This window comes from Coregonus clupeaformis, unplaced genomic scaffold (genome assembly GCF_020615455.1).
Source record: "Coregonus clupeaformis isolate EN_2021a unplaced genomic scaffold, ASM2061545v1 scaf0433, whole genome shotgun sequence".
Lineage (NCBI taxonomy): Eukaryota > Metazoa > Chordata > Actinopteri > Salmoniformes > Salmonidae > Coregonus > Coregonus clupeaformis.
The window spans coordinates 256,192-282,178 of NW_025533888.1; the positions used below are offsets into that span (position 1 = coordinate 256,192).

General features: G+C 41.4%; 1 protein-coding gene across 2 annotated transcripts in view; it reads right to left on the reverse strand.

The window, feature by feature from the left end:
• LOC121554874 (ATP-dependent 6-phosphofructokinase, liver type-like) overlaps positions 1–25,734 on the reverse strand; it is a 79,816-nt gene extending 54,082 nt beyond the window's left edge. Inside the window, exons 1-3 of one of the 2 annotated variants that reach the window (XM_045215386.1) lie at positions 25,496–25,734; positions 16,832–16,905; positions 16,027–16,104 (exon numbers count right to left, since the gene is read on the reverse strand). In XM_045215386.1, the coding sequence (XP_045071321.1) occupies positions 16,027–16,104; positions 16,832–16,905; positions 25,496–25,574 (231 nt within the window). In that variant the 5' untranslated portion in view covers positions 25,575–25,734. Of the gene's footprint in view, positions 1–15,794; positions 15,842–16,026; positions 16,105–16,831; positions 16,906–25,495 lie in introns of those variants that run through there. The other variant, XM_045215388.1, reaches the window with a different exon arrangement.
• Positions 25,735–25,987: the final 253 nt, after the last annotated feature.

Genomic DNA, 25,987 nt, shown 5'->3' on the forward strand with positions numbered 1-25,987 from the left:
CTGGGACAGGTAGGGGTTTCGTAACCGCAGGCAGAACAGTTGAAACTGGAATAGCAGCAAGGCCAGGCGGACTGGGGACAGCAAGGTGTCAGCATGCCCGGTAGTCCTGACGTATGGTCCTAGGGCTCAGGTTCTCAGAGAGAAAGAGAGAACGAGAGAATTAGAGAGAGCATACTTAAATTCACACAGGACACTGGATAAGGGCTTGTTAAGTAAGCATTTCACTGTAAGGTCTACACCTGTTGTGTTCGGCGCATGTGGCAAATAACATTTAATTTGATTTTTAAATGATTGTCTAGCAACGATCAACAACCAATTTGACAGAGCTTGAAGAATTTTGAAAAGAATAATGGGCAAATGTTGCACAATCCTGCCGTGGAAAGACACAGCTGTAAATCGCGGCCAAAGGTGATTCTAACATGTATTGACTAAGAGGGTTGAATACTTATCTAATCAAGATACAGTATACACACACACACACACAGAGTAGGGTTTTATTTTCATTAATTCTTTACATGAATTTTTCTTCCACTTGGAAATTTACAGAATATTTTGTGTAGATCATTAATAAAAAGACAATTAAATCAATTTTAATCCCACTTTGTACGTAACAAAAGGTGGAAAAAGTGAATACCATCTTAAGAAACAAGGTTCAAGAAATCGGTAACTTGCTAGTAACAGATAACATTCATATACTGACTATCTCTGAAACTCACTTAGATAATACCTTCTATGATAGCAATACATGGTTACAACATCTACAGAAGAGACAGGAATGCCAATGGGGGAGGTGTTGCTGTTTATATTCAGAAACATATTCCTGTAAAGCTTTGAGAGGATCTGGTAGAGCACGGCGCTTGTAACGCCAAGGTAGTGGGTTCGATCCCCGGGACCACCCATACACAAAATGTATGCACGCATGACTGTAAGTCGCTTTGGATAAAAGCGTCTGCTAAATGGCATATTATTATTATTATTATCTCATGTCAAATGCTGTTTTAGTAATATGTCTACAGGTTCACCTGCCTCACCTAAAGCCTATTCTTGTGGGAAGTTGCTTTAGACCACCAAGTGCTAAGTCAGTACATGTGTGTGAAATGCTTGATAATGTACAGTACCAGTCAAAAGTTTGGACACACCTACTAATTCAAGGGCTTTTCTTTAGTTGTACTATTTTCTACATTGTAGAATAATAGTGAAGACATCAAAACTATGAAATAACACAAATGGAATCATGTAGTAACCAAAAAAGTGTTAAACAAATTAAAATATGTTTTATATTTGAGATTCTTCAAATAGCCACCCTTTGCCTTGATGACAGCTTTGCACACTCTTGGCATTCTCTCAACCAGCTTCATGAGGTAGTCACCTGGAATGCATTTCAATTAACAGGTGTGCCTTGTTAAACGTTAATTTGTGGAATTTCTTTCCTTCTTGAGCCAATCAGTTGTGTTGTGACAAGGTAGGGGTGGTATACAGAAGATAGCCCTATTTGGTAAAAGACCAAGTCCATATTATGGCAAGAACAGCTCAAATAAGCAAAGAGAAACAACAGTCCATCATTACTTCAAGACATGAAGGTCAGTCAATACGGAACATTTCAAGAACTTTGAAAGTTTCAACTGCAGTCGCAAAAACCATCAAGCGCTATGATGAAACTGGCTCTCATGAGAACCGCCACAGGAATGGAAGACCCAGAGTTACCTCTGCTGCAGAGGATAAGTTCATTAGAGTTACCAGCCTCAGAAATTGCAGCCCAAATAAATGCTTCACAGAGTTCAAGTAACAGACACATCTCAACATCAACTGTTCAGAGGAGACTGTGTGAATCAGGCCTTCATGGTCTAATTGACGCCAAGAAAACCACTACTAAAGGACACCAATAAGAAGAAGAGACTTGCTTGGGCCAAGAAACACGAGCAATGGACATTAGACCGGTGGAAATGTGTCCTTTGGTCTGGAGTCCAAATTTGAGATATTTGGTTCCAACTGCCGTGTCTTTGTGAGACGCGGTGTGGGTGAACAGATGATCTCCGCATGTGTATTTCCCACCGTAAAGCTTGGAGGAGGAGGTGTTATGGTATGGGGGTGCTTTGCTGGTGACACTGTCTGTGATTTATTTAGAATTCAAGACACCCTTAACCAGCATGGCTACCACAGCATTCTGCAGCGATACGCCATCCCACATAATTGCAAAACGGTTTTCTAATGATCAATTAGCCTTTTAAAATGATAAACTTGGATTAGCAAACACAACGTGCCATTGGAACACAGGACTGATGGTTGCTGATAATGGGCCTCTGTACGCCTATGTAGATATTCCATAAAAAATCTGCCATTTCCAGCTACAATAGCCATTTACAACATTAACAATGTCTACACTGTATTTCTGATCAATTTGATGTTATTTGAAATTGACAAAAAAATTGCTTTTCTTTCGAAAACAAGGACATTTCTAAGTGACCCCAAACTTTTGAACGATAGTGTATGTAGTGGTAGAGTAGTGGTGTAATAATGTGTTGTATTGTAGATATGTAGTGGTGTAATAATGTGTTGTATTATAGATATGTAGTGTGTAATAATGTGTTGTATTGTAGATATGTAGTGGTGTAATAATGTGTTGTATTGTAGATATGTAGTGGTGTAATAATGTGTTGTATTGTAGATATGTAGTGGTGTAATAATGTGTTGTATTGTAGATATGTAGTGGTGTAATAATGTGTTGTATTGTAGATATGTAGTGGTGTAATAATGTGTTGTATTGTAGATATGTAGTGGTGTAATAATGTGTTGTATTGTAGATATGTAGTGGTGTAATAATGTGTTGTATTGTAGATATGTAGTGGTGTAATAATGTGTTGCATTGTAGATATGTAGTGTGTAATAATGTGTTGTATTGTAGATATGTAGTGGTGTAATAATGTGTTGTATTATAGATATGTAGTGGTGTAATAATGTGTTGTATTGTAGATATGTAGTGGTGTAATAATGTGTTGTATTGTAGATATGTAGGGGTGTAATAATGTGTTGTATTGTAGATATGTAGTGGTGTAATAATGTGTTGTATTGTAGATATGTAGTGGTAGATTAGTGGTGTAATAATGTGTTGTATTGTAGATATGTAGTGGTGTAATAATGTGTTGTATTGTAGATATGTAGTGGTAGATTAGTGGTGTAATAATGTGTTGTATTGTAGATATGTAGTGGTGTAATAATGTGTTGTATTGTAGATATGTAGTGTGTAATAATGTGTTGTATTGTAGATATGTAGTGTGTAATAATGTGTTGTATTGTAGATATGTAGTGGTGTAATAATGTGTTGTATTGTAGATATGTAGTGTGTAATAATGTGTTGTATTGTAGATATGTAGTGTGCCATCATCGACTCAGTGGGTTTTGTCCAACATGTCTCTGGACCTACTCACTGCCACAGTCATACTCTGGACCTAGTTTTGTCCCATGGAATAAATGTTGTAGATCTTAATGTTTTTCCACAAAATCCTGGACTATCGGACCACCATTTTATTACGTTTGCAATCGCAACAAATAATCTGCTCAGACCCCAACCAAGGAGCATCAAAAGTCGTGCTATAAATTCTCAGACAACACAAAAATTCCTTGATGCCCTTCCAGACTCCTTCTGCCTACCCAAGGACGTCAGAGGACAAAAATCAGTTAACCACTTAACTGAGGAACTCAATTTAACCTTGCGCAATACCCTAGATGCAGTTGCACCCCTAAAAACGAAAAACATTTGTCATAAGAAACTAGCTCCCTGGTATACAGAAAATACCCGAGCTTTGAAGCAAGCTTCCAGGAAATTGGAACGGAAATGGCGCCACACCAAACTGGAAGTCTTCCGACTAGCTTGGAAAGACAGTACCGTGCAGTACCGAAGAGCCCTCACTGCTGCTCGATCATCCTACTTTTCCAACTTAATCGAGGAAAATAAGAACAATCCAAAATTTCTTTTTGATACTGTTGCAAAGCTAACTAAAAAGCAGCATTCCCCAAGAGAGGATGGCTTTCACTTCAGCAGTAATAAATTCATGAACTTCTTTGAGGAAAAGATCATGACCATTAGAAAGCAAATTACGGACTCCTCTTTGAATCTGCGTATTCCTCCAGGGCTTAGCTGTCCTGGATCTGCACAGCTCTGCGAGGGCCTGGGATCGGGAGAGACACTTAAGTGTTTTAGTACTATATCTCTTGACACAATGATGAAAATAATCATGGCCTCTAAACCTTCAAGCTGCATACTGGATCCTATTCCTACTAAACTGCTGAAGGAGCTGCTTCCTGTGCTTGGCCCTCCTATGTTGAACATAATAAACAGCTCTCTATCCACCGGATGTGTACCAAACTCACTAAAAGTGGCAGTGATAAAGCCTCTCTTGAAAAAGCCAAACCTTGACCCGGAAAATATAAAAACTATCGGCCTATATCGAATCTTCCATTCCTCTCAAAAATTTTAGAAAAAGCTGTTGCGCAGCAACTCACTGCCTTTCTGAAGACAAACAATGTATACGAAATGCTTCAGTCTGGTTTTAGACCCCATCATAGCACTGAGACTGCACTTGTGAAGGTGGTAAATGACCTTTTAATGGCGTCAGACCGAGGCTCTGCATCTGTCCTCGTGCTACTAGACCTTAGTGCTGCCTTTGACACTATCGATCACCACATTCTTTTGGAGAGACTGGAAACCCAAATTGGTCTACACGGACAAGTTCTGGCCTGGTTTAGATCTTACCTGTCGGAAAGATATCAGTTTGTCTCTGTGAATGGTCTGTCCTCCGACAAATCAACTGTACATTTCGGTGTTCCTCAAGGTTCCGTTTTAGGACCACTACTGTTTTCACTATATATTTTACCTCTTGGGGATGTTATTCGAAAACATAATGTTAACTTTCACTGCTATGCGGATGACACACAGCTGTACATTTCAATGAAACATGGTGAAGCCCCAAAATTGCCCTCGCTAGAAGCCTGTGTTTCAGACATAAGGAAGTGGATGGCTGAAAACTTTCTACTTTTAAACTCGGACAAAACAGAGATGCTTGTTCTAGGTCCCAAGAAACAAAGAGATCTTCTGTTAAATCTGACAATTCATCTTGATGGTTGTAAAGTCGTCTCAAATAAAACTGTGAAGGACCTCGGCGTTACTCTTGACCCTGATCTCTCTTTTGACGAACATATCAAGACTGTTTCAAGGACAGCTTTTTTCCATCTACGTAACATTGCAAAAATCAGAAATTTTCTGTCCAAAAATGATGCAGAAAAATTAATCCATGCATTTGTTACTTCTAGGTTAGACTACTGCAATGCTCTACTTTCCGGCTACCCGGATAAAGCACTAAATAAACTTCAGTTAGTGCTAAATACGGCTGCTAGAATCCTGACTAGAACCAAGAAATTTGATCATATTACTCCAGTGCTAGCTTCCCTACACTGGCTTCCTGTTAAGGCAAGGGCTGATTTCAAGGTTTTACTGTTAACCTATAAAGCGTTACATGGGCTTGCTCCTACCTATCTTTCCGAGTTGGTCCTGCCGTACATACCAATACGTACGCTACGGTCACAAGACGCAGGCCTCCTAATTGTCCCTAGAATTTCTAAGCAAACAGCGGGAGGCAGGGCTTTCTCCTATAGATCTCCATTTTTTTTTTTTTTTTTGCCTACCCATGTGAGAGACGCAGACTCGGTCTCAACCTTTAAGTCTTTACTGAAGACTTATCTCTTCAGTAGGTCATATGATTGAGTGTAGTCTGGCCCAGGAGTGTGAAGGTGAACGGAAAGGCTCTGGAGCAACGAACAGCCCTTGCTGTCTCTGCCAGGCCGGTTCCCCTCTCTCCACTGGGGTTCTCTGCCTCTAACCCTGTTACGGGGCTGAGTCACTGGCTTGCTGGTGCTCTTTCATGCCGTCCCTAGGAGGGGTGCGTCACTTGAGTGGGTTGAGTTACTGACGTGATCTTCCTGTCTGGGTTGGCGCGCCCCCCCCTTGGTTTGTGCTGTGGTGGAGACCTCTGTGGGCTATACTCGGCCTTGTCTCAGGATTGTAAGTTGGTGGTTGAGGATATCCCTCTGGTGGTGCGGGGGCTGTGCTTTGGCAGAGTGGGTGGGGTTATATCCTTCCTGTTTGGCCCTGTCCGGGGGTTTCTTCGGATGGGGCCACAGTGTCTCCGGACCGCTCCTGTCTCAGCCTCCAGTATTTATGCTGCAGTAGTTTATGTGTCGGGGGGCTGGGGTTAGTTGGTTATACCTGGAGTACTTCTCCTGTCTTATCCAGTGTCCTGTGTGAATTTAAGTATGCTCTCTCTAATTCTCTCGTTCTCTCTTTCTCTCTGAGAACCTGAGCCCTAGGACCATACGTCGGGACTACCGGCCGTGGTGACTCCTTGCTGTCCCCAGTCCGCCTGGCCTTGCTGCTATTCCAGTTTCAACTGTTCTGCCTGCGGTTATGGAACCCCTACCTGTCCCAGACCTGCTGTTTTCAACTCTTAATGATCGGCTATGAAAAGCCAACTGAGATTTATTCCTGATTATTATTTGACCATGCTTGTCACTTATGAACATTTTTGAACATCTTGGCATGGTTCTGTTATAATCTCCACCCGGCACAGCCAGAAGAGGACTGGCCACCCCTCATAGCCTGGTTCCTCTCTAGGTTTCTTCCTAGGTTTTGGCCTTTCTAGGGAGTTTTTCCTAGCCACCGTGCTTCTACACCTGCATTACTAGCTGTTTGGGGTTTTAGGCTGGGTTTCTGTAAAGCACTTCGAGATATTAGCTGATGTAAGAAGGGCTATATAAAATAAAATTGATTGATTGATTGATTGTGTAATAATGTGTTGTATTGTAGATATGTAGTGGTGTAATAATGTGTTGTATTGTAGATATGTAGTGTGTAATAATGTGTTGTATTGTAGATATGTAGTGGTGTAATAATGTGTTGTATTGTAGATATGTAGTGTGTAATAATGTGTTGTATTGTAGATATGTAGTGGTGTAATAATGTGTTGTATTGTAGATATGTAGTGGTGTAATAATGTGTTGTATTATAGATATGTAGTGTGTAATAATGTGTTGTATTATAGATATGTAGTGTGTAATAATGTGTTGTATTGTAGATCTATAGTGTGTAATAATGTGTTGTATTGTAGATATGTAGTGTGTAATAATGTGTTGTATTGTAGATATGTAGTGGTGTAATAATGTGTTGTATTGTAGATATGTAGTGTGTAATAATGTGTTGTATTGTAGATATGTAGTGGTGTAATAATGTGTTGTATTGTAGATATGTAGTGGTGTAATAATGTGTTGTATTGTAGATATGTAGTGTGTAATAATGTGTTGTATTGTAGATATGTAGTGTGTAATAATGTGTTGTATTGTAGATATGTAGTGGTGTAATAATGTGTTGTGGTGTAATAATGTGTTGTATTGTAGATATGTAGTGGTGTAATAATGTGTTGTATTGTAGATATGTAGTGGTGTAATAATGTGTTGTATTGTAGATATGTAGTGGTGTAATAATGTGTTGTATTGTAGATATGTAGTGGTGTAATAATGTGTTGTATTGTAGATATGTAGTGGTGTAATAATGTGTTGTATTGTAGATATGTAGTGGTAGTGTAGTGGTGTAATAATGTGTTGTATTGTAGATATGTAGTGTGTAATAATGTGTTGTATTATAGATATGTAGTGGTGTAATAATGTGTTGTATTGTAGATATGTAGTGGTAGAGTAGTGGTGTAATAATGTGTTGTATTATAGATATGTAGTGTGTAATAATGTGTTGTATTATAGATATGTAGTGGTAGAGTAGTGGTGTAATAATGTGTTGTATTATAGATATGTAGTGTGTAATAATGTGTTGTATTATAGATATGTAGTGTGTAATAATGTGTTGTATTGTAGATATGTAGTGGTGTAATAATGTGTTGTATTGTAGATATGTAGTGGTAGAGTAGTGGTGTAATAATGTGTTGTATTATAGATATGTAGTGTGTAATAATGTGTTGTATTGTAGATATGTAGTGGTGTAAAAATGTGTTGTATTGTAGATATGTAGTGGTGTAATAATGTGTTGTATTGTAGATATGTAGTGTGTAATAATGTGTTGTATTATAGATATGTAGTGTGTAATAATGTGTTGTATTATAGATATGTAGTGTGTAATAATGTGTTGTATTGTAGATATGTAGTGGTGTAATAATGTGTTGTATTGTAGATATGTAGTGGTGTAATAATGTGTTGTATTGTAGATATGTAGTGTGTAATAATGTGTTGTATTGTAGATATGTAGTGGTGTAATAATGTGTTGTATTGTAGATATGTAGTGTGTAATAATGTGTTGTATTGTAGATATGTAGTGTGTAATAATGTGTTGTATTGTAGATATGTAGTGGTGTAATAATGTGTTGTATTGTAGATATGTAGTGGTGTAATAATGTGTTGTATTGTAGATATGTAGTGGTGTAATAATGTGTTGTATTGTAGATATGTAGTGGTGTAATAATGTGTTGTATTGTAGATATGTAGTGTGTAATAATGTGTTGTATTGTAGATATGTAGTGTGTAATAATGTGTTGTATTGTAGATATGTAGTGTGTAATAATGTGTTGTATTGTAGATATGTAGTGGTGTAATAATGTGTTGTATTGTAGATATGTAGTGGTGTAATAATGTGTTGTATTGTAGATATGTAGTGTGTAATAATGTGTTGTATTGTAGATATGTAGTGTGTAATAATGTGTTGTATTGTAGATATGTAGTGTGTAATAATGTGTTGTATTGTAGATATGTAGTGGTGTAATAATGTGTTGTATTGTAGATATGTAGTGTGTAATAATGTGTTGTATTGTAGATATGTAGTGGTAGAGTAGTGGTGTAATAATGTGTTGTATTGTAGATATGTAGTGGTGTAATAATGTGTTGTATTGTAGATATGTAGTGTGTAATAATGTGTTGTATTGTAGATATGTAGTGTGTAATAATGTGTTGTATTATAGATATGTAGTGTGTAATAATGTGTTGTATTGTAGATATGTAGTGGTGTAATAATGTGTTGTATTGTAGATATGTAGTGGTGTAATAATGTGTTGTATTGTAGATATGTAGTGGTAGAGTAGTGGTGTAATAATGTGTTGTATTGTAGATATGTAGTGGTGTAATAATGTGTTGTATTGTAGATATGTAGTGTGTAATAATGTGTTGTATTATAGATATGTAGTGGTGTAATAATGTGTTGTATTGTAGATATGTAGTGGTGTAATAATGTGTTGTATTGTAGATATGTAGTGTGTAATAATGTGTTGTATTGTAGATATGTAGTGTGTAATAATGTGTTGTATTGTAGATATGTAGTGTGTAATAATGTGTTGTATTGTAGATATGTAGTGTGTAATAATGTGTTGTATTATAGATATGTAGTGGTGTAATAATGTGTTGTATTGTAGATATGTAGTGGTGTAATAATGTGTTGTATTGTAGATATGTAGTGTGTAATAATGTGTTGTATTGTAGATATGTAGTGGTGTAATAATGTGTTGTATTGTAGATATGTAGTGTGTAATAATGTGTTGTATTGTAGATATGTAGTGGTGTAATAATGTGTTGTATTATAGATATGTAGTGTGTAATAATGTGTTGTATTGTAGATATGTAGTGGTGTAATAATGTGTTGTATTATAGATATGTAGTGTGTAATAATGTGTTGTATTGTAGATATGTAGTGTGTAATAATGTGTTGTATTATAGATATGTAGTGGTGTAATAATGTGTTGTATTGTAGATATGTAGTGTGTAATAATGTGTTGTATTGTAGATATGTAGTGGTGTAATAATGTGTTGTATTGTAGATATGTAGTGTGTAATAATGTGTTGTATTGTAGATATGTAGTGGTAGAGTAGTGGTGTAATAATGTGTTGTATTGTATATATGTAGTGGTGTAATAATGTGTTGTATTGTAGATATGTAGTGGTGTAATAATGTGTTGTATTGTAGATATGTAGTGGTGTAATAATGTGTTGTATTGTAGATATGTAGTGGTGTAATAATGTGTTGTATTGTAGATATGTAGTGTGTAATAATGTGTTGTATTATAGATATGTAGTGGTGTAATAATGTGTTGTATTGTAGATATGTAGTGTGTAATAATGTGTTGTATTGTAGATATGTAGTGTGTAATAATGTGTTGTATTGTAGATATGTAGTGGTGTAATAATGTGTTGTATTGTAGATATGTAGTGGTGTAATAATGTGTTGTATTGTAGATATGTAGTGGTGTAATAATGTGTTGTATTGTAGATATGTAGTGGTGTAATAATGTGTTGTATTGTAGATATGTAGTGGTGTAATAATGTGTTGTATTGTAGATATGTAGTGGTGTAATAATGTGTTGTATTGTAGATATGTAGTGTGTAATAATGTGTTGTATTGTAGATATGTAGTGTGTAATAATGTGTTGTATTATAGATATGTAGTGGTGTAATAATGTGTTGTATTGTAGATATGTAGTGGTGTAATAATGTGTTGTATTGTAGATATGTAGTGTGTAATAATGTGTTGTATTGTAGATATGTAGTGGTGTAATAATGTGTTGTATTGTAGATATGTAGTGGTGTAATAATGTGTTGTATTGTAGATATGTAGTGGTGTAATAATGTGTTGTATTGTAGATATGTAGTGGTGTAATAATGTGTTGTATTGTAGATATGTAGTGTGTAATAATGTGTTGTATTGTAGATATGTAGTGTGTAATAATGTGTTGTATTGTAGATATGTAGTGTGTAATAATGTGTTGTATTATAGATATGTAGTGTGTAATAATGTGTTGTATTGTAGATATGTAGTGGTGTAATAATGTGTTGTATTGTAGATATGTAGTGGTGTAATAATGTGTTGTATTGTAGATATGTAGTGGTGTAATAATGTGTTGTATTGTAGATATGTAGTGGTGTAATAATGTGTTGTATTGTAGATATGTAGTGTGTAATAATGTGTTGTATTGTAGATATGTAGTGTGTAATAATGTGTTGTATTGTAGATATGTAGTGTGTAATAATGTGTTGTATTATACAGTCGTGGTCAAAGGTTTTGAGAATGACACAAATACTAATTTTCACAGTCTGCTGCCTCAGTTTTGATGATGGCAATTTGCATATACTCCAGAATGTCATGAAGAGTGTTCAGATGAATTGCAATTAATTGCAAAGTCCCTCTTTGCCATGAAAATGAACTTAATCCCAGAAAAACATTTCCACTGCATTTCAGCCCTGCCACAAAAGGACCAGCTGCCATCATGTCAGTGATTCTCTCATTAACACAGGTGAGAGTGTTGACGAGGACAAGGCTGAAGATCATTCTGTCATGCTGATTGAGTTAGAATAACAGACTGGAAGCTTTAAAAGGAGGGTGGTGCTTGAAATCATTGTTCTTCCTCTGTTAACCATGGTTACCTGCAAGGAAACAAGTGCCTTCATCATTGCTTTGCACAAAAAGGGCTTCACAGGCAAGGATATTGCTGCTAGTAAGATTGCACCTAAATCAACCATTTATCGGATCATCAAGAACTTCAAGGAAAGAGGTTCAATTGTTGTGAAGAAGGCGTCAGGGCGCCCAAGAAAGTCCGGCAAGCGCCAGGACCGTCTCCTAAAGTTGATTCAGCTGCGGGATCGGGGCACCACCAGTGCAGAGCTTGCTCAGGAATGGTAGCAGGCAGGTGTGAGTGCATCTGCACGCACAGTGAGGCGAAGACTTTTGGAGGATGGCCTGGTGTCAAGAAGGGCAGCGAAGAAGCCACTTCTCTCCAGGAAAAACATCAGGGACAGACTGATATTCTGCAAAAGGTACAGGGATTAAACTGCTGAGGACTGGGGTAAAGTTATTTTCTCTGATGAATCCCCTTTCCGTTTGTTTGGGGCATCCGGAAAACACCTTGTCCGGAGAAGACAAGGTGAGCGCTACCATCAGTCCTGTGTCATGCCAACAGTAAAGCATCCTGAGATCATTCATGTGTGGGGTTGCTTCTCAGCCAAGGGAGTGGGCTCACTCCCATCTGGCTACCACTAACCCGGCCACCAACTCTGCACCCTCCGCTGCAACTTGCCCATGCTCCCCCCGCTTCTCCTTCACACAAATTCAGACAGCTGATGTTTTGAAAGCGCTGCAAAATCTGGACCCTTACAAATCAGCTGGGCTAGACAATCTGGACCCTTCCTTTCTAAAACTAGCCGCCGAAATTGTCGCAACCCCTATTACTAGTCTGTTCAACCTCTCTTTCATAACGTCTGAGATCCCCAGAGATTGGAAAGCTGCCGCGGTCATCCCCCTCTTCAAAGGGGGTGACACTCTAGATCCAAACTGCTACAGACCTATATCCATCCTGCCCTGCCTTTCGAAAGTATTTGAAAGCCAAGTTAACAAACAGATCACCGACCATTTCGAATACCACCGTACCTTCTCCGCTATGCAATCCGGTTTCCGAGCTGGTCATGGGTGCACTTCAGCCACGCTCAAGGTCCTAAACGATATTATAACCGCGATTGATAATAGACAGTACTGTGCAGCCGTCTTCATCGACCTGGCCAAGGCTTTCGACTCTGTCAACCACAGCATTCTTATTGGCAGACTAAATAGCCTTGGTTTCTCAAATGACTGCCTCGCCTGGTTCACCAACTACTTCTCAGATAGAGTTCAGTGTGTCAAATCGGAGGGCCTGTTGTCTGGACCTATGGCAGTCTCTATGGGGGTGCCCAGGGTTCAATTCTTGGGCCGACACTTTTCTCAGTGTATATCAATGATGTCGCTCTTGCTGCTGGTGACTCTCAGATCCACCTCTACGCAGACGACACCATTTTGTATACATCTGGCCCTTCATTGGACACTGTGTTAACAAACCTCCAAACGAGCTTCAATGCCATACAACAATCCTTCAGTAGCCTCCAACTTCTCTTAAACACTAGTAAAACTAAATGCATGCTTTTCAATCGAACGCTGCTGGCACCCGCCCACCCGACTAGAATCACCACTCTCGACGGGTCTGACCTAGAGTATGTGGACAACTACAAATACCTAGGTGTCTGGTTAGACTGTAAACTCAACTTCCAGACTCACATAAAGAATCTCCAATCCAAAGTTACATCTAGAATCGGCTTCCTATTTCGCAACAAAGCCTCCTTCACTCATGCTGCCAAACATGCCCTCGTAAAACTGACTATCCTACCGATCCTTGACTTCGGCGATGTCATTTACAAAATAGCCTCCAACACTCTACTCAGCAAATTGGATGTAGTCTATCACAGTGCCATCCGTTTTGTCTCCAAAGCCCCATACACTACCCACCACTGTGACCTGTACGCTCTTGTTGGCTGGTCCTCACTACATGTTCGTCGTCAAACCCACTGGCTCCAGGCCATCTATAAATCACTGCTAGGCAAATCCCCACCTTATCTTAGCTCATTGGTCACCATAGCAGCACCCACCCGTAGTCTGCGCTCCAGCAGGTATATCTCACTGGTCATTCCCAAAGCCAACACCTCCTTTGGCCGCCATTCCTTCCAGTTCTCTGCTGCCAATGACTGGAACGAATTGCAAAAATCTCTGAAGCTGGAGACTCTTATCTCCCTCAATAACTTTAAGCATCAGTTGTCAGAGCACCTTACCGATCACTGCACCTGTACACAGCCCATCTGAAATTAGCCCACCCAACTACCTCATCCCTATATTGTTATTTATTTTGCTCTTTTGCACCCCAGTATCTCTATTTGCACATAATCTCTTGCACATCTATCATTCCAGTGTTAATACTATTGTAATTATTCTGCACTATAGCCTATTTATTGCCTTACCTCCATAACTTGCTACATTTGCACACACTGTATATATATTTTCTGTTGTATTTTTGACTTTATGTTTTTTACCCCATATGTAACTCTGTGTTGTTTTTATTGCACTGCTTTGCTTTATCTTGGCCAGGTCGCAGTTGTAAATGAGAACCTGTTCTCAACTGGCTTACCTGGTTAAATAAAGGTGAAATAAAATAAAAAAAACTCACAATTTTGCCTAAGAACACAGCCATGAATAAAGAATGGTACCAACACATCCTCCGAGAGCAACTTCTCCCAACCATCCAAGAACAGTTTGGTGACGACCAATGCCTTACCAGCATGCTGGAGCACCTTGCCATAAGGCAAAAGTGATAACTAAGTGGCTCGGGGAACAAAACATCGACATTTTGGGTCCATGGCCAGGAAACTCCCCAGACCTTAATCCCATTTGAGAACTTGTGGTCGATCCTCAAGAGGCGGGTGGACAAACAAAACCCCACAAATTCTGACAAACTCCAAGCATTGATTATGCAAGAATGGGCTGCCATCAGTCAGGATGTGGCCCAGAAGTTAATTGACAGCATGCCAGGGCGGATTGCAGAGGTCTTGAAAAAGAAGGGTCAACACTGCAAATATTGAATCTTTGCATAAACTTAATGTAATTGTCAATAAAAGCCTTTGACACTTATGGAATGCTTGTAATTATACTTCAGTATACCATAGTAACATCTGACAAAAACAAGAACAGAACAGATGAGGTACTACAAAATTAGAGCAAGCAGGTATGATTTTCTCTTTAGTTTTGAGTTCACGGGAAGAAGGAACTAGAGCCTGCCTTGTTAACGCGTTCCCACTAGATAACACAGCCACAAAGTCTGTGAAGGGCATGCTGCATTGCCGCATGTACCTCCCATCTGCTTCTTGTTTACATCACACTTCCTGATTGTAGCTCACCACCACCTACACTTGGTCTGGAATGTAATTACATGCTAGCATAGCTAGTGGCTAATGTTAGCTTAAGCTAGCTACCGAGCAAGCATACAAACTCCGTAACACAGAGTAGATCCTCCATATGACGTTGAGAAATAGTGCATTGTGGGTAGTTTAGAAGATATCCTGAAATGAGTTAATAAATATGCAATAACCCAAAAACATAACTATCTCCCTACCCTTTGTTATTTATTTTTCCGTGATATCAAATTGGTTACAGTCTTGTCCCATCGCTGCAACTGCCCTACGGACTCTGGAGAGGCGAAGGTCGAGAGCCATGCATCCTCCGAAACACGACCCTGCCAAGCCGCACTGCTCGCTTATCCAACGTGTCGGAGGAAACACTGTCCAACTGGCAACCGAAGTCAGCTTACAGGTGCCCGGCCCGCCACAAGGAGTCGCTAGAGCGCGATGGGACAAGGAAATCCCGGCCGGCCAAACCCTCCCCATAACCCGGACAACGCTGGGCCAATTGTGCGCCGCCTCACAGCCTGGGATCGAACCCGGGGCTGTAGTGACACCCCAAGCACTGCGATGCCATGCCATGCCTTAGACCGCTGCGCCCCTCGGGAGGCCCTTCCTACACTTTAAATAGTTAACCAAGGGCCTCCCGAGGGGCGCAAACAGGCCTATAACAATATGGACTAATCCAGAGATTGAAGAGACACAGTTCATCATGTTGTCCTGCTGACAGTCGTGATCACTTCAAATATTTCTCCCTTCCTCACAGTAAAAGATTAGCTCAAGCCAGGAGCGGACTGGCCATTTGGCAAAAAAAATTATATTGGGTCTTGTTTTGTTTTTTTCACAATTATAATGATCTGTGTAATAATGGGGGCCTCAAGGAAGAAAATGGGCCGGTGTGTTAGAAATGCCAGAGCCTATTTCTGGTCCCAGTCTTTTGACCATCCCATGTAAATGGCTCTGATCATGACTCCTGATCCCAGAGTGCATTAGCTACTATAGGTCACCATTACCTGCTGTATGATGTTGGTGACACTCTGCCAGTGGGCCAGCTTGATGTTGTCCCATTACCTGCTGTATGATGTTGGTGACACTCTGCCAGTGGGCCAGCTTGATGTTGTCCCATTACCTGCTGTATGATGTTGGTGACACTCTGCCAGTGGGCCAGCTTGATGTTGTCCCATTACCTGCTGTATGATGTTGGTGACACTCTGCCAGTGGGCCAGCTTGATGTTGTCCCATTACCTGCTGTATGATGTTGGTGACACTCTGCCAGTGGGCCAGCTTGATGTTGTCCCCTCCATCCACCAGACCCTGGTAGCCCTGAGAGAGAAACATCAATCACATCGATCAATCAGATCAATACTGGTCATGACGGAGCAGAACATCCTATTGTCATATTACTGATATTGTCAGTTAAAGGAAACAAAGAAGCCTATGACCTGTAAGACTTAGAGTACCTTAGGGTAACGACCTGTAAGACTTAGGGTAACGACCTGTAAGACTTAGGGTAACGAACTGTAAGACAGAGTAACGAACTTTAAGACATTGAGTAACGAACGTTAAGACAGTAACGAACTGTAAGACGTAGGGTAACGAACTGTAAGACGTAGGGTAACGAACTGTAAGACGTAGGGTAACGAACTGTAAGACGTAGAGTAACGAACTGTAAGACGTAGAGTAACGAACGTTAAGACATAGGGTAACGAACGTTAAGACATAGGGTAACGAACGTTAAGACATAGGGTAACGAACGTTAAGACATAGGGTAACGAACGTTAAGACATAGGGTAACGAACGTTAAGACATAGGGTAACGAACGTTAAGACATAGGGTAACGAACTTTAAGACATAGGGTAAACGAACGTTAAGACATAGGGTAACAACGTTAAGACATAGGGTAACGAACGTTAAGACATAGGGTAACGAACGTTAAGACATAGGCTAACGAACGTTAAGACATAGGCTAACGAACGTTAAGACATAGGCTAACGAACGTTAAGACATAGGGTAACGAACGTTAAGACAGTAACGAACTGTAGAATAGTACCTCGTATATGAGATACATCTTGGCTCCAACAAATATCCCCATGCGGGTCACAGCGCGGACGGCTGCATTCATCCCTGGATATCAGAGGGTCAGATTACAAACTGCATTAAACATTTTATCCGTCATACTATAGATTTCTATGATCATATATTGTTTTATACATTACTTTTCATGTTCAAAATAATACAAAATCCACAAGTCCATCATCTTGATAGAATGTATTCTACTGATTATTTCCAGTGTCGGTCGGTGACATTTAAGATTAGGGAAGTTAATGAGTTCAGACATTTTGAATGAGCATGGCGTCATTTCTATTATTAAATGCCTGTCATTCATATTCCATTCACCCAGCTCAATGTAACATGTCATTCATATTCCATTCACCCAGCTCAATGTAACATGTCATTCATATTCCATTCACTCAGCTCAATGTAACATGTCATTCATATTCCATTCACTCAGCTCAATGTAACATGTCATTCATATTCCATTCACCCAGCTCAATGTAACATGTCATTCATATTCCATTCACTCAGCTCAATGTTACATCGATAGGTTTAGGCTACTACAGTGAGGGAATCCCCTGCTGATTTTGTACGTTTTCCCACTGACAAAGACATGATCAGTCTATACATTTAATGGTAGGTTTATTTGAACAGTGAGAGACAGAATAACAACAAAAACGCATGTCAAAATGTTATAAATTGATTTGCATTTTAATGAGGGAAATAAGTATTTGACCCCTCTGCAAAACATGACTTAGTACTTGGTGGCAAAACCCTTGTTGGCAATCACAGAGGTCAGACGTTTCTTGTAGTTGGCCACCAGGTTTGCACACATCTCAGGAGGGATTTTGTCCCACTCCTCTTTGCAGATCTTCTCCAAGTCATTAAGGTTTCGAGGCTGACGTTTGGCAACTCGAACCTTCAGCTCCCTCCACAGATTTTCTATGGGATTAAGGTCTGGAGACTGGCTAGGCCACTCCAGGACCTTAATGTGCTTCTTCTTGAGACACTCCCTGACATACTTGGAGAGCTCTTTGGTCTTGGCCATGGTGGAGAGTTTGGAATCTGATTGATTGATTGATTGCTTCTGTGGACAGGTGTCTTTTATACAGGTAACAAGCTGAGATTAGGAGCACTCCCTTTAAGAGTGTGCTCCTAATTTCAGCTCGTTACCTGTATAAAAGACACCTGGGAGACAGAAATCTTTCTGATTGAGAGGGGGTCAAATACTTATTTTCCCTCATTAAAATGCAAAATCAATTTATAACATTTTTTGACATGCGTTTCTCTGGATTTTGTTGTTGTTATTCTGTCTCTCACTGTTCAAATAAACCTACCATTAAAATTATAGACTGATCATTTCTTTGTCAGTGGGCAAACATACAAAATCAGCAGGGGCTCAAATACTATTTTCCATCACTGTATATGAGACTGAAATGTTCCGTATACCCATCATAAGGTTGCTACAACCTATAACGTAGGTGCACAGGTTGTGAACAATTTGGAGTAATCAAGGTGAAAGACAGTGACACATTCTATACCACCACATACCGCCTTGCACACTCTTTCCTGCATCTAGCTGATCTAGGCTGTAATCATTAGTCCAACAGTTGCAAACAAGAGTTTCTATTGGACAAATTCAGGTAGGTTTATAATAATAATATGCCATTTAGCAGACTTTATCCCCGTTTACTTCCGTTTAAGACACGTTTTAACAGAATAGACTGAACGAATACACCCCTGATCACCCGCAAACACAGTTCACTTTCATAGTAGCCGGGTCCCTTCGATCGTTGGATAATTCCTTCTCGCATCTACGCGCTCTCCTCTCACCTTTTCCTTTCGCTTGTGGACTTCAACGCACAACACAACAGGTGTCTGTGACAAGGCAAAAAAAACATTCCAAGCTAAACCTTCATACATAACCGCTAACTAGGCTTGGGCGATATCCAGATTGTCATACCTTCATACCGAACTTGTGCCATATCAGGATATTCGGTAATACTGGCACAGAACACAAGGGCCGCTGTTTTCAAACCCCACACCGACGTCTCGCTTCCAGACAAGCTAAACACCTTCTTCACCCGCTTTGAGGATAACACAGTGCCACTGACGAGGCCCACTACCAAGGACTGTGGCCTCTCCTTCTCCATGGCCGACGTGATTAAGACATTTAAGCATGTTAACCCCCGCAAGGCTGCCGGCCCAGACGGCATCCCTAGCCGCATCCTCAGAGCATGTTCAGACCAGCTGGCTGGTGTGTTTACGGACATATTCAATCTCTCCCTATCCCAGTCTGCTGTTCCCACATGCTTCAAGATGGCCACCATTGTTCCTGTACCCAAAAAAGCAAAGGTAACTGAACTAAATGACTATCGCCCCGTTGCACTCACTTCTGTCATCATGAAGTGCTTTGAGAGACTAGTCAAGGATCATATCACCTCTACCTTACCTGTCACCCTAGACCCACTTCAATTTGCTTACCGCCCCAATAGGTCCACAAACGATGCAATCGCCATCACACTGCACACTGCCCTATCCCATCTGGACAAGAGGAATACCTATGTAAGAATGCTGTTCATTGACTATAGCTCAGCATTCAACACCTTTGAACCCTCCAAGCTCATCATTAAGCTTGAGGCCCTGGGTCTGAACCCCGACCTGTGCAACTGGGTCCTGGACTTCCTGACGGGCCGCCCCCAGGTGGTGAAGGTAGGAAACATCACCCCCACTTCGCTGATCCTCAACACTGGGGCCCCACAAGGGTGCGTGTTCAGCCCCCTCCTGCACTCCCTGTTCACCCATGACTGCGTGGCCAAGCACGCCTCCAACTCAATCATCAAGTTTGCAGATCACACAACAGTCGTAGGCTTGATTACCAACAATGACGAGACCGCCTACAGGGAGGAGGTGAGGGCTCTGGGAGTGTGGTGCCAGGAAAATAACCTCTCACTCAACATCAACAAAACAAAGGAGATGATCGTGGACTTCATGAAACAGCAGAGGGAACACCCCCCTATCCACATCGACGGGACCGCAGCTTCAAGTTCCTCGGCGTACACGTCACTGACAAACTGAAATGGCCCACCCACACAGACAGTGTGTTGAAGAAGGCGCAACAGCACCTCTTCAACCTCAGGAGGCTGAAGAAATTTGCCTTGGCACCTAAAACCCTTACACATTTTTACAGATGCACAATTGAGAGCATCCTGTCGGGCTGTATCACCGCCTGGTACGGGAACTGCACCGCCCGCAACCGCAGGGCTCTCCAGAGGGTGGTGCGGTCTGATGAACGCAATACCGGGGGCAAACTACCCACCCTCCAAGACACCTACAGCACCCGATGTCACAGGAAGGCCAAAAAGATAATCAAGGACATCAACCACCCGAGCCACTGCCTGTTCACCCCGCTATCATCCAGAAGGCAAGGTCAGTACAGGTGCATCAAAGCTGGGACCGAGAGACTGAAAAACAGCTTTTATCTCAAGGCCATCAGACTGTTAAATAGCCATCACTAGCACATTAGAGGCTGCTGCTGCCTATTGAAATCACTGGCCACTTTAAGAAATGGAACACTAGTCACTTTAATAATGTTTCCATATCTTGCACTACTCATCTCATATGTATATACTGCATTCTATTCTATAATATTCTACTGTATCTTAGTCCATGCCGCTCTGTCATTGCTCGTCCATATATTTATTTATATATTCTTAATTCCATTGATTTACTCAGATGTGTGTATTGGGTATATGTTGTGAAATTGTTAGATATTACTTGTTAGATATTACTGCACTGTCAGAGCTAGAAACACACGCATTTCGCTACACCCGCTATAACATCTGCTAAACACGTGTATGTGACTAATAAAATGTGATTTGAACAACAGGCAAATAATGTTTACCTGAATTGAGCTAAAGGTAAAATCTGGGATCTTTTCTGTTCCTTAATGATATTAGCAGTTCACTCAATCTTAAACCTGATTAACATTCAACTGTCTTACCCTTCACTAACAACAATACCTGTGTTCTCTGTCGCCTTAGCAACAAAATAGACATTTGTGCAACCATGGGGCAAAACAGACAGTGTTGGCTTTGATTGTTGACAACATGTAAGCTATATTTAGTCTCCAATGTTTATTGAAAACAAATACATTTGCACAATGACCACTTGTTGTTTCAAATACATAGTTACAGGTGTTGGTTAGCTAGATAGCGAATTCTAGCCATATTTTCATTGACATGAAATCAGTCAAAACAAGATGAAACATGCTGAAATAAGCCACTTACGATTCCCCACATGGCAGTGTCATTCTTGCTGGCAATCTGGCCATCCAGAATCACAACAGGCTGACTTCTGCCCAATGGAAGCGTGCACATCATTTTCGTGACGTTGTCAGCCAACCCATCTATGTAGCTACTGTAGATGCTAAGTCATTGTATTGTAAACACACACACAAAATCTATTCACTTACTCCTGCAAATATAACAACCATCTGTGTTTGCTGAGCTGCATCTCTCACCCTCTTTCAAGAAGAAATTCCGTATGTCAATCGTCTATAAATTTGAAAAAAATGTTAACTCAGCTATCCAGCTTTGTTTTTTCAGCAGATAGCTAATTGCTAGCTAATTGAGCTGACAACCAAAAGTAGCTAAAGTCGTGTTAGCCATAAGTTAGCTAGCTATCTTTATTAGTAATTTTTTGCATATTTGGACAGTACTTGATTAGACAGTAATTGGTTAGTTAGTGATACTTTGTCGGGTGGTGAACAGAGCTTCAGCAGTTGGATTCAGTGTCCAGATAGCTAATGAATAACTTTACTGTCAAAACCCTGCTCAACATACAGTGGGGTTCTCCCACTTAAAAAGATGAGGCCTGTAATTTTCATCATAGGTACACGTCAACTATGACAGACAAATTGAGAAAAAAAAATCCAGAAAATCACATTGTAAGATTTATGAATTTATTTGCAAATTATGGTGGAAAATAAGTATTTGGTGACCTACAAACAAGCAAGATTTCTGGCTCTCACAGACCTGTAACTTCTTCTTTAAGAGGCTCCTCTGTCCTCCACTCGTTACCTGTATTAATGGCACCTGTTTGAACTTGTTATCAGTATAAAAGACACCTGTCCACAACCTCAAACAGTCACACTCCAAACTCCACTATGGCCAAGACCAAATAGCTGTCAAAGGACACCAGAAACAAAATTGTAGACCTGCACCAGGCTGGGAAGACCGAATCTGCAATAGGTAAGCAGCTTGGTTTGAAGAAATCAACTGTGGGAGCAACTATTAGGAAATGGAAGACATACAAGACCACTGATAATCTCCCTCGATCTGGGGCTCCACGCAAGATCTCACCCCGTGGGGTCAAAATGATCACAAGAACGGTGAGCAAAAATCCCAGAACCACACGGGGGGACCTAGTGAATGACCTGCAGAGAGCTGGGACCAAAGTAACAAAGCCTACCATCAGTAACACACTACGCCGCCAGGGACTCAAATCCTGCAGTGCCAGACGTGTCCCCCTGCTTAAGCCAGTACATGGCCAGGCCCGTCTGAAGTTTGCTAGAGTGCATTTGGATGATCCAGAAGAGGATTGGGAGAATGTCATATGGTCAGATGAAACCAAAATATAACTTTTTGGTAAAAACTCAACTCGTCGTGTTTGAGTTGCATCCAAAGAACACCATACCTACTGTGAAGCATGGGGGTGGAAACATCATGCTTTGGGGCTGTTTTTCTGCAAAGGGACCAGGACGACTGATCCATGTAAAGGAAAGAATGACTGGGGCCATGTATCGTGAGATTTTGAGTGAAAACCTCCTTCCATCAGCAAGGGCATTGAAGATTAAACGTGGCTGGGTCTTTCAGCATGACAATGATCCCAAACACACCGCCCGGGCAACGAAGGAGTGGCTTCATAAGAAGCATTTCAAGGTCCTGGAGTGGCTTAGCCAGTCTCCAGATCTCAACCCCATAGAAAATCTTTGGAGGGAGTTGAAAGTCCGTGTTACCCAGCAACAGCCCCAAAACATCACTGCTCTAGAGGAGATCTGCATGAAGGAATGGGCCAAAATACCAGCAACAGTGTGTGAAAACCTTGTGAAGACTTACCATTTAGCAGACGCTTTTATCCAAAGCGACTTACACAAAAAAATCAAAAATGTATGCACGCATGACTGTATGGGTGGTCCCGGGGATCGAACCCACTACCTTGGCGTTACAAGCTCTACCAGCTGAGCTACAGAGGACCACAGTAGTATAGTTTAGTATAGTATAGTAACAGCAAGCTAACAAAGTTTATCTTTGGTTCTCCTTCTCATTTTAGCACTCATCTCTCCCTCAGAGAATGAACAGTCGTCCGCGCGCCGAAATATAATTTCTTTAGAGGAATCAAAAATGACTTTGCAAAACCATTTTGACTCCACCTCCTTAAGTGCCACCGTACACATGTAACCGTGTTGCTGCCGTCCCTCTCCTCGCCCCTACCTGGGCTCGAACCAGGGACCCTCTGCACACATCGACAACAGTCACCCTCGAAGCACCGTTACCCGTCGCTCCACATGTAACAGTGTTGCTGCCGTCCCTCTCCTCGCCCCTACCTGGGCTCGAACCAGGGACCCTCTGCACACATCGACAACAGTCACCCTCGAAGCACCGTTACCCGTCGCTCCACATGTAACAGTGTTGCTGCCGTCCCTCTCCTCGCCCCTACCTGGGCTCGAACCAGGGACCCTCTGCACATATCGACAACAGTCACCCTCGAAGCACCGTTACCCGTCGCTCCACATGTAACAGTGTTGCTGCCGTCCCTCTCCTCGCCCCTACCTGGGCTCGAACCAGGGACCCTCTGCACACATCGACAACAGTCACCCTCGAAGCACCGTTACCCGTCGCTCCACATGTAACAGTGTTGCTGCCGTCCCTCTCCTCGCCCCCTACCTGGGCTCGAACCAGGGACCCTCTGCACACATCGACAACAGTCACCCTCGAAGCACCGTTACCCGTCGCTCCACATGTAACAGTGTTGCTGCCGTCCCTCTCCTCGCCCCTACCTGGGCTCGAACCAGGGACCCTCTGCACACATCGACAACAGTCACCCTCGAAGCACCGTTACCCGTCGCTCCACATGTAACAGTGTTGCTGCCGTCCCTCTCCTCGCCCCTACCTGGGCTCGAACCAGGGACCCTCTGCACACATCCACAACAGTCACCCTCGAAGCACCGTTACCCGTCGCTCCACAAAAGCCCAAAACAAAAACAACTACTTCAAGGTCTCAGAGCGAGTGACGTCACCAATTGAAATGCTACTAGCGCGCACCGCTAACTAGCTAGCCATTTCACACCGGTTACACACAGAAATGCTGGGCAGGCCAGGGCTCCTGTTTGGAGAAGTCACTGCAGTGTATAATGCAGCGTAGACTAGTTTGTTTTACACCATCCCAGCAGGGTGAAATACTTGGGGCAAAATACCCGAATGTCCGGTTCTGGTGACGTCAATGCTAGCTACAGTGTGAAAGAGAAAAAAAATCAAACAAAATATTGCTAGCTCTCTCTTGCTCGCTCTCTGTTGCTTCTCCTTGTTAAACTATTGTCTTCTCTCTCTTCGAGTAAATATTTACTGTGTAAGTCTATGGAAGGGGTTGAGAACCATGAGCCTCCTAGGTTTTGTATTGAAGTCAATGTACACAGCGGAGGTCAGAAACTAGCTGTCGTCCGGCTACACCATGGTGCTACTCCAGAGAGTGCTGTTGAGGCTACTGTAGACCTTCACTGCAAAACAGTTATTTGGTGACATTAACATATTTCGTATAGTTTAAAATGGCTAACTTTTTTAAAGGTTTTACTATTTGCATGAAATTCACTGAGTTGGTTGATCCTCCACTGATTAATTCTGTGGTTGGCTGAGGCCGTAACCTTGACAGTCCCTGATCAAACATGCAAAGGGCAATAAAATGTTCCTCTCTTTCACCTGATATCCTGCACGTATAGCCCAATAACACCCACCGACGTAGGTGCACCAATAGGGGTGCGCTTGACTAGCTCGCATAGTGCGAGGTGTTGAAGAGTTTACATTTTTCACAGCATCATATTAGTTCTGAATCCGTTCACCGGCGTATAGAGTGATCTCAATCAAGCGCACCTTGCGTTTTAAGTAACGCTTCCACAAAGATTTTGCAAACTGATTCGACGGATGAGAACACAAAACCAGGAGATTACGACTTTTCCAACATTATAAGTGGAACGAGTCATATCTGCCAACATGCACGAAAACACATTTCATGGATAATATTGTCAAGCCCCCTTTCTTGCCTTTTAGTTGTCAAAACCCCATGTCAACAACTCGCGTAAAAGAAAACAAGTTTAAAATCATGAACAAAGTAAAATAACTAGAAGTTAACATATGACCGACGATCTGTATTGATTATGCTACTAACACAGGGATGTAGCTCAGCATGGCGCTTGCAACGCCAGGGTTGTGGGTTTGATTCCCACGGGGGGCCAGTATGAAAAAATAAAATAATGTATGAACTCACTAACTGTAAGTCGCTCTGGATAAGAGCGTCTGCTAAAATGACTAAAATGTAACACAGCCTAGCCCTAGGCCATACATAGCTAGACAGATGTTTGTCCGTTTCCCTAATCATCCTGTACCTTGTGCATCTCCGCCACTCGTCAACAAGGCGATAGCTTTCCCAGCGCCCGTCATCTTCAGTCTCTCTAAATCCGACATTTTGGCAGCGGTGAAATATAGTTCAACCTCGACTGGAGAAATTATGTAAAATAATTGCTTGAATCTCCTTAAAATACAAGTTACGAGCAGTTCGTCGAACACATGCAGCCAGTTATGTAGGTAATTGTCCTTGTGTTGGTTGACTGCCTGTGGAATTGACTCCGCCCCAACAAGATTGCACAAGCTGGGAAGGTTTGGTTTCCCGATTTCCCCCCCCTCCCCCTCCTCCTCCTCCTCCTCCTCCTCCTCCTTCTTCTTCTTCTTCTTTGATGAGGTTTAACGGCCGTTGGCATCCAATAAATGTTGCATTACCGCCACCTATTGGACTGGAATATAACTCCCTTATACTTTGCTTGAAAATTTTTATAAACAAACACCCTACCATCTAACACTACACTCACAAAAAAACACAG